This window comes from Dendrobates tinctorius, unplaced genomic scaffold, assembly GCF_039654945.1.
Source record: "Dendrobates tinctorius isolate UK_male_01 unplaced genomic scaffold, ASM3965494v1 ptg000079l, whole genome shotgun sequence".
Taxonomy (NCBI): Eukaryota; Metazoa; Chordata; class Amphibia; order Anura; family Dendrobatidae; genus Dendrobates; species Dendrobates tinctorius.
This window is the reverse complement of record NW_027361747.1, coordinates 13472062-13481755: the sequence shown is the minus strand read 5'-3', so window position 1 is coordinate 13481755 and position 9694 is coordinate 13472062. Positions and strand designations below refer to the sequence as shown.

General features: G+C 43.2%; 1 protein-coding gene across 3 annotated transcripts in view; it reads right to left on the bottom strand.

Moving 5' to 3' along the window:
• Positions 1 to 5674: 5674 nt before the first annotated feature.
• FIP1L1 (factor interacting with PAPOLA and CPSF1) overlaps positions 5675 to 9694 on the bottom strand; it is a 69246-nt gene continuing 65226 nt past the window's right edge. For 2 of the 3 annotated variants that reach the window (XM_073583537.1, XM_073583535.1), the window contains one exon: positions 5675 to 6014. In XM_073583537.1, the coding sequence (XP_073439638.1) occupies positions 5870 to 6014 (145 nt within the window). In that variant the 3' untranslated portion in view covers positions 5675 to 5869. The remainder of the gene's footprint in view (positions 6015 to 9694) is intronic. The other variant, XM_073583536.1, reaches the window with a different exon arrangement.

Sequence of the window (9694 nt, the reverse complement as noted above, 5' to 3'; positions counted from 1 at the left end):
CTTACTATTGCACTAACAGTTGTCTTCTTCTCACCCAGCATCTTACTTATGGTTTTGTAGTACATTCCAGCTTTGTGCAGGTCTATGATCTTGTTCCTGACATCCTTATAAAGCTGTTTGGCCTTGCCCATATTGTAGAGATTAGAGGCTGACTGATTGAGTCTGTGGACAGGAGTCTTTTATAAAAGGTGACTATAAGACAGCTGTCTTAATGCAATGCAGGTAATGAGTTGATTAGGAGCGTCTATAATTGGTCTGTAGGAGCCAGAACACTTAACCCCTTTACCCTCAAGGGTGGTTTGCATGTTAATGACCAGGCCAATTATTACAATTCTGACCAGTCCCTTTGAGGTAATAACTCTGGAACGCTTCCATGGATCTAGGCGATTCTGACATTGTTTTCTTGTGACATATTGTACTTCATGATAGCGGTAAAATTTGCTTGATATAACTTGCGTTTGTGAAAAAAACAGAAATATGGCGAAAATTTTGAAAATGAGATATGATAAAATTGAGACGTGGCACACAAAATACTTAAGTAACATTTCCCACATGTTTACTTTACATCAACACAATTTTGGAACCAAAATTTTTTTTTTGTTAGGAAGTTATGAGTTAAAAGTTAACCAGCGATTTCTCATTTTTACAACACTATTTTTGGGGGGACCACATCACATTTGAAGTCACTTTGAGGGGTCTATATGATAGAAAATACCTAAACGTGCCACCTATCCAAAAATTGCACCCCTCAAGGTGCTCAAATCCACATTCAAGAAGTTTATTAACCCTTCAGGTACTTCAAAGGAATTTTTTGAATGTTTAAAAAAATAAATGAACATTTAACTTTTTTTCACTAAAAAATTACTTCAGGTCCAATCTTTTTTATTTTCCCAAGGGTAATAGGAGAAATTGGACCCCAAAAGTTATTGTGCAATTTGTCCCGAGTACGCTGATACTCCATATGTTGGGGGGGAACCACTGCTTCGGCGCATGGCAGAGCACAGAAAGGAAGGAGCGCAGTTTGACTTTTCAATGCAAAATTAGCTGAAATTGAAATCACACGCCATGTCGCATTTGGAGAACCCCTGATGTGCCTAAACAGTGGAAATCCCCACAAATGACACCATTTTAGAAACTAGACCCCCCCAAGGAACTTATCTAGATGTGTGGTGACCACTTTGAACCCCCAACGGCGTCACAGAAATTTATAACGTAGAGCCGTAAAATTAAAAAATTATATTTTTTCCACAAAAATGATCTTTTCAGCCCCAATTTTTATTTTCCCAAGGGTAACAAGGCCCCAAAAGCTATTGTGCAATTTATCTTGAGTACGCTGATATCCCGTATGTGGCGGTAAACCACTGTTTGGGCGCATGGTAGAGCTCGGAAGGAGCACCGATTGACTTTTTCAACGCAAAATTGTCTGGAATTGAGATCGGACGCCATGTCACATTTAGAGAGCCCCTGATGTGCCTGAATAGTGGAAACCTCCCACAAATGACCCCATTTTGGAAACTAGATCCCCCAAGGAACTTGTCTAGATGTGTGGTGAGAACTTTGAGGCGCCAGGTGTTTCATTAAAGTTTATAACGCCAGAGCGTGAAAATAAAAAAAAAATCATTTTTCCCGCACAAACATGATCTTTTAATCCCCAATTTTTTATTTTTCCAAGGGTAACAGAAGAAATTGGACCCCAAAGGTTGTTGTCCAATTTGTACTGAGTACGTTGATACCTCATATGTGGGAGAAAACTACTGTATGGGAACACGTCAGGACTCAGAAGGGAAGTAGTGACGTTTTGCAATGCAGACTTTGATGGAATGGTTTGCGGGCGTCATGTCGCGTTTGGAGATGTGCCTAAACAGTTGAAACCCCCACAAGTGACCCCATTTTGGAAACTAGACCTTCTAAGGAACTTATCTAGATGTGTGGTGAGAACTTTGAACCCCAAGTGCTTCACAGACGTTTATAACGTAGAGTCATAAAAATGAAAAAAAATTTTCCACAAAAAATGATATTTTCGCCCCCAATTTTTTATTTTCCAAAGGGTAACAGAAGAAATTGGACACCAAGAGTTATTGTGCAATTTGTCCTAAATACATTGATACCCCATATGTGGGGCATGGCAGAGCTTGGAAGAGAAGGAGCACCGTTTGACCTTTTCAACGCAGAATTGGCTGGACTTGAGATCAGACGCCATGTCACGTATGGAGAGCCCTTGATGTGCCTAAACAGTGGAAACCTCCCAATTCTAACTCCAACCCTAACCACAACACACCCCTAACCCCAACCCTAGCCACACCCCTAACCCTAACTTTAGCCCCAACCCTAATGGGAAAATGGAAATACTTTTATTAATTTTAGTATTTTTCCCTAAGGAGGTGATAAAGGGGGGTTTGATTTACTATTTATGGCGGGTTTTTAAGTTTGGCAGCTGACACACGCTAAAAGACGCTTTTTATTGCAAAAAAATAGTTTTTGCATCACTACATTTCGAGAGCTATAATTATTCCATATTTTGGCCCAGAGTCATGTGAAGTCTTATTTTTTGCGGGACAAATTGACGTTTTTATTGGTACCATTTTCGGGCACGTGACATTTTTGATCGCTTTTTATTATGATTTTTGGGAGGCAGAATGAACAAAACTCAGCAATTAATTAATTTCCTTTGGGGGGCGTTTTTACCATTTTGCATGTGGTAAAATTGATAAGACGGTTTTATTCTTCGGGTCAGTACGATTATAGCGATACCTCATTTATATCATGTTATGCTTTGGCGCTTTTATGCAATAAAAACAATTTTATATAAAAAATAATTTTTGCATTGCTTTATTCTGCGAGCTATAGCTTTATTTTTTCGCCGATTATGCTGTATGGCAGCTCGTTTGATGCGGGACAAGATGATGTTTTCAGCGGTACCATGTTTATTTATATCCGTCTTTTTGATAGCGTGTTATTCCACTTCTTGTTCGGCGTTATGATGATAAAGCAGTTTTTTTTTGCCTTTTTTTAAGGGATTCACTAAAGCGGTTAACTGGTGGGACAGTTTTATAGCGAGGGTCGTTATGGACGCGGTGATACTAAATGTGTACTTATTTTTTTTTTTTTTTTTACATAAAGAAATATTTATTGGGGAATATTTTTTTTCTTTACTTAGGTTTTTTTTAAAAAAAAAAAAAAATATTTTTACTTTTTCCCAGGGTGGGACATAACTGTATTTTATCAGATCGCTGATCTGACACTTTGCAGAGCACTGTCTCAGATCAGTGATCTGACAGGCAGTGCGGGAGGCTTGCCAGTGCCTGCTCTCAACAGGCACTGAAAAGCCACCTCCCTGCAGGACCCCGTGGCCATCTTGGATCCGGGGTCCTGCAGGGAGGAGGCCCTCAGAACAAGGCGATCACATCGCATTGTTCTGAGGGTCTCAGGGAAGCACGCAGGGAGCCCCCTCCCTGCGCGATGCTTCCCTATCCCCCCGTGAGCACGGCTTATCGCGTATGACGTACTATCAGTCCCAGGGCACCTGTACAGGATAGTACGTCATATGTCAGAAAGGGGTTAATGGTTGGTAGGGGATCAAATACTTCTCACTGCAAAATGCAAATAAATTTATATAATTTATACAATGTGATTTTCTGGATTTTATTTTTGATGTTCTCTCTCTCAATGTTAAAATTAACGTACCTTAAAATTACAGACTGTTCATGCCTTTGTCAGTGGGCAAACTTACAAAATCAGCAACAGATCAAATACTTATTTCTCCCACTGTACTTTTATTTTCTGCTGGTAGTTTAGCTTTCAAGTAAGGCAGCCGGGTAGGATTGTACTTTTATGTAACTAAAGATTGAACCCCATATTTACATGTATATAGCATTATTGATAGGTTCCCTTTAAAGGGAGACTGTCAGCACAAATGACTGTTCAAACTACCGTAAGCACAAACATGGTCAATCAGTTCAGATCACCATCTCATCTAATGGTATTTAATCCATCACCAACTGCTTTGATTTCCCAGATCTGATTTTACATGAGCCAAGACAAGGGCAGAGAGAGATGCAAAACAAGTAGATGGAAAGATGCACCGACTGGTTTGAACAGTCATTTTGTACTGACAGATTCCCTTTAAGGAAATAATTTATACTAAACTAAAAGGTTATTCCCTTCTGGGACGTTTATGACATATCCTGTTGGCATGCAACAAATTGGACGAGATGGAATATAATACAGTAGTATCGATTTTGTCAGAATATTACATTTGAACATTGTAAAAGGTAATTATGGGGGCACAGTGGTCCATGTTAGGTCAACCCCCTGAAGGCACATTACACAGATGGAAAACTTGTTCTATCTGCACAAACAAAAGACAAAATTCTTTACTACCCCGAGATTAGCCTCCATGTGAATGGGGTGGAGGTTGAGATTGCATGCCTCTGCTCTATTCAATCTCTAAGAGACCGCCGAGGATGAAAAAAGTAAAGATTGAATGGGACATAGGTGCATATGCTCATTCAGATGGAGCTCTGCAAAGCACCTTTCTGGGGATGAGTATGGAGCGCAATCACAGCCCCAGCAATCATTACTGTAAAGGAAATCTGTCAGCAGGTTTTTCAAACTGATCTGACAGCAGCCCGATGTAGGCAAAGAGACCCTGAATCCAACAATGTATCACCTTGTGTAGCCTTTGGACTCAGTTTGGACTCCTACAATGTACTACTCTGCTTATTCTTTTGTTGTGCATATTATCAAAACGCTATGTCTGTTTTTACTTGACCATTTTGCTTTGCATTGTATTGTTATTCAGATTTCTTTATAACTAATCCATGCTCATAAGTGTCAATAGAACCTGCTACCTCTATACATCGATCACCACCTGGCGTTTTTATCCCTTGCCTCCATCTAGGCATTATGAGCTCCCCGATCTGACACTGCTGACTGCCTTTAGAATTGATACAGGACTCTGCACTTCACTGCGCAGGCGCGAATACCCCGCGCTATCTCCCTCCTCTGGGCGACACTATAATATATATATATATATATATATATATATATATATATATATATATATATATATATATATATATATATATATATATATATATATATATACACACACACTATACTATACTGCGCAGGCGCTGTTATCCAGTGCCATTTTTTTGGTGGTTCCTCCTATTTGGGCGACACTAGTAGCATCCGACTGTGCATATTCCAGAGTCCCACATTTCCGGTCACATGACCGGAACAAACGCTGATAAACCACAAGGATGGCAATACAGGGATTATTCACTGCAGAGGCACGGTGGTGCCTGCTCCCACCACTGCGCCACCAATCAGTGCAGTGCAGTGATTTCACATTGAACTAATATAGATAACATGGCTGCCTTAGGGAGTCCATGACACTATCGCAGGATTACAGTACTAGTTGTCTTTCTCTGACGCACTTCTGGTACCGATGACACCCCCCACAAGACCAGGAGATATGATGACCCAGTCGTATGTCATGGTCGCTCATATCTTGCTGCTGTGAAACACATCAACTATGAGAACTGACTTGTGACTGATTGTCACAAGATAACCAATACTATTCACTTCCTCGTTAATGGTTTTGATGCTGTGGTTAATCAGTGTATATGTATGCGCACACACAATCACATAACTAATAATAAACAAAACATGAAAAAAAAAATCTATTTATTTTCCCCAGAAACCAGAAAAATACAAAAAAAAATTGTGAACAAACATCATGCCAACAAATGTTAAGATTTTTAATACCCTGTAGAAAATACTTGTATTTCTAACAACGGCATCCTGTCCCGTGAATCTGGTAAAATGAGTAGTAGTTTCTGCACTGGTTGTCTGTTTCGCAGGTTTAGTCAGCAGTTGTCACAACGCTCTCTGGCTCTGGGGCAGGGTCGCCCCCTGTGTCTTTACCTTCTTTGCTCCGTTTGGATTTTTTGTGTTTGTGTCTTCTATGACTGTCACCTTCTTCACTATCATGGCGGCGCCTGCTGCTGCTAGGGAAAGAAGCACACAGGTACACGGTGGTTATAAGATTCAAGGCTCAATAGTTACCTGCACAACAATCTGAAAGTGCACTAGTCATTTTAGGTAACTTCACTATAGGCTGCAATATAAGCGCACAAGAGGAGAAGAACCATTCTAGTAATATGATATGGTATCCTGCTTTTTACCTCTCTAAATTTCAATGGTTTCTAATCTAGCGGGTAGAGACTAGATGCCATGATGTCTCCCATATACAGCACAAACACACAGATGTGAGGGATTCAATCTCACATCTATGTAGCACATTTTTAGAAGTAGGAGCATTGAGGGCTTTATGCTACTGAGCAGTGCAACTGTGAATCCAGCATTGCTAGAAGTTTGTAGCATAGATCTTTTTAGCTGCCCAGGCCATTGGCTTTAATACTGTCTTTTTTTGACCAGAGATGTCTTTTGCTCCTTCAGTCATTTAAACGAACTGCTCATGTTGAAAATGGAATATGATCTGAGGAAACAATGTTATATAGCAAAAGGAGCTGATGAGATTGATACACATCTTTGTGAAAAAGTTTCACTAAAACTTGCATTTCATTCATTTAAATCCCTTGTTTTTTGTACGTATACGAGTCCATAGAGCGGTCCAATTCAGTGACTGAGTCTTCACTGTAAAACTTAATGCAGAGGTAGCTATCAATCACCAATTAGTACCACCCACTTTACTTATCTGCAAGCAAACACCAGGGTTGTCAATGAATAAATGATATTAGTGCTCATTCAGGTGTCAGTTTTTCTTGGACGAATGCGATCCATGTTTTTTTTTTCCATCTATGGGGCAATTCAGATTTTTTTCCTAGGACCAAGTGGTCAACACAGAAGCATAGAGTCTTGCCGGATACTGATCAGAGTTTTGGACCAAACGCATCAATGCAAGTCTATGAGTCCATGAAGAAAAACTGAAAAATCTAACAGCACCCAGATGCCATCCGTGTATCAAAAAGATAGATTTTTGGTTCTTACCGTAAAATCTCTATCTTGGAGCCTTCATTGGGGGACACAGATTACCATGGGTGTATGCTGATGCTGCTAGGAGGTTGACACTATGCAAAAACAAGAAAATTGGCTCCTCCCCGGCAGTATACACCCACCGACAGATACCAAGTACCTCAGTTAGTGAGAAAGCAGTAGGAGAAGCCACGGAACTTTAACAACATATGTACCAACCCAACAAGGGGCTCAAAGCCCAACACGGTACAACTTAAACAGGGAGGGTGCTGTGTCCCCCAATGAAGGCTCCAAGAAAGAGATTTTACGGTAAGAACCAAAAATCTATCTTTCTTTATCGCCTTATTGGGGGACACAGATTACCATGGGACATTCCAAAGCAGTCCCAAGAGCAGGAACAGCAATAAGGAACGAAAGAACAGGAAGGGCTTAGGTTGGTCTGTGCGCCACCGCCGCCTGCAGAACCTTCCCACCAACAACTGCATCAGACGAGGCCTGGGTATGAACCCTGTAGAACCTTGCAAAAGTGTGTAAGGTCGACCAGGTCGCGGCACTGCAAATTTGTAAAGCCGAAGCCTGGTGACGAGCGGCCCACGAAGCAGCCACAGCCCGGGTGGAGTGAGCTCTCACTCCTGGAGGGGACCGTTTTTCCTGAAGTCGGTACGCTTCCAGAATGGTAGAACGAACGAATCCAGCGAGCGATAGTGGATTTGGACGCCGGAAGCCCTTTCCGGCGACCTTCAGAGATGACCAGCAAGGAATCAGATTGACGCAATGAAGCGGTCCTGTCGAGATAGACACGCAAGGCTCTGACTACATCCAATTTGTGGAGGGACTTCTCAAGAGGGTGAGAAGGAGCAGGACAAAAAGATGGGAGAACGATATCCTCATTGATATGGAAAGAGGATACCACTTTAGGAAGAAAAGGAACGGGCCTGAGGACGACCTTATCCTGATGGAGAACCAGGTAAGGGGAACAACATGACAAGGCTGCCAAATCAGAAACTCTTCTGATAGATGTAATGGCAATCAAAAAGGTTACCTTCCATGAGAGAATGGATAAAGGAATGTCCTGGATAGGCTCGAACGGCGCCTTTTGGAGAGCGCTAAGGACGAGATTAAGATCCCATGGATCTATTGACGAATGATAAGGCGGAGCCACATGGGCGACCCCTTGGAGAAAGGTCTTAACCTGCACTAAGGAAGCGAGCTCTTTTTGGAAGATAGACAAGGCGGAAACCTGGTCCTTGAGAGTACTGAGGGACAGATCCGTATCTAATCCGGACTGGAGAAAACCAAGTATGGATGGATTAGAAAAAGCCATCGGAAAAACTTTTTTATTGTCGCACCAACGGAAAAAAGCCTTCCAGTACCTATGGTACATGCGGGAAGAGGCCGGTTTTCTGGCTTTGATCATAGTTTGAATGACCTGGTCGGACAAGCCTGATTCTCTTAGGATCGCGGCCTCAATGGCCATGCCGTTAAACTCAGAGACTGAGAATTCTCGTGGTAAAGGGGGCCTTGCAGTGAAGATCTGGACGGTCTGGAAGCCTCCAGGGATCGTCCGCGAGCATGTTCACCAGCTCCGCGTACCAAGGCCGTCTTGGCCAGTCTGGAGCCACAAGAATCACTGGTTCGCCTTCCGATTTGATCTTCTTGACCACTCTAGCGATCAAGGAAAGAGGCGGGAACAGGTAAGGAAGTTGGAACTGGGCCCACGGAATTACTAGAGCGTCGCAAGCGACGGCTAGAGGGTCCCTGGACCTGGCTACGAAGCACGGAACTTTGTGATTCATCCGCAATGCCATGAGATCGACATCCGGAGCCCCAGCGGTGGCATATCTGATCGAAGACTGAGGGATGAAGGGCCCATTCGCCTGATGCTAGGCCTTGATGACTCAAAGTCGGCTGCCCAATTCTCCACCCCTGGAATGTGAATGGCGGAGATTGCCGGAACGTAACGTTCTGCCCAGCGCAGTATCTTGGCCACTTCTGCCATTACTTGCTTGCTGCGTGTGCCCCCCTGATGGTTTATGTATGCCACAGCCGTGGCGTTGTCCGACTGAATGCGGACCGGCTTGCCGAAGAGGAGAGGCTGCCAGCGAAGAAGTGCCAGGAAAATGGCTCTGATTTCCAAAAGATTGATAGGGAGAAGAGCCTCCTGTGGGTTCCAGCGGCCTTGGGCCGTTTTCTGATGGAACACGGCTCCCCATCCCAGAAGGCTGGCATCGGTGGTGATGACTTGCCACTGAAGCAGGAGAAAAGATCTCCCTTTAAGGACTGACTGTGGCATTGCCCACCAAGTCAGGGATTGCCTCACCCTGAGACGGAGGAGAATGGGACGATCCAAAGACCGCGTGGTCTTGTCCCAGGCTGAGAGAAGAGCCAGCTGGAGGGGGCGAAGATGAAATTGTGCGAAGGGCACTGCTTCCATGGACGCTACCATCTTCCCCAGGACCTTCATGCAGGAACGAAGGGGAACGGGCGTTGGATGTTTTAGAGTTCAAATTCCCTTGGAAAGAGCCGCATATTTTTCCCTCTGAAGAAACACACGGGCTAGATTCGTGTCGAATTCCATGCCCAGAAAGGTCAGACACTGAGTGGGGCTCAAAATGGACTTCTCCTTGTTGACTATCCATCCGAGACGGCAAAGAGTTTCCAAGGTTATGTGAAGACAGTCTAGGCTGGACGA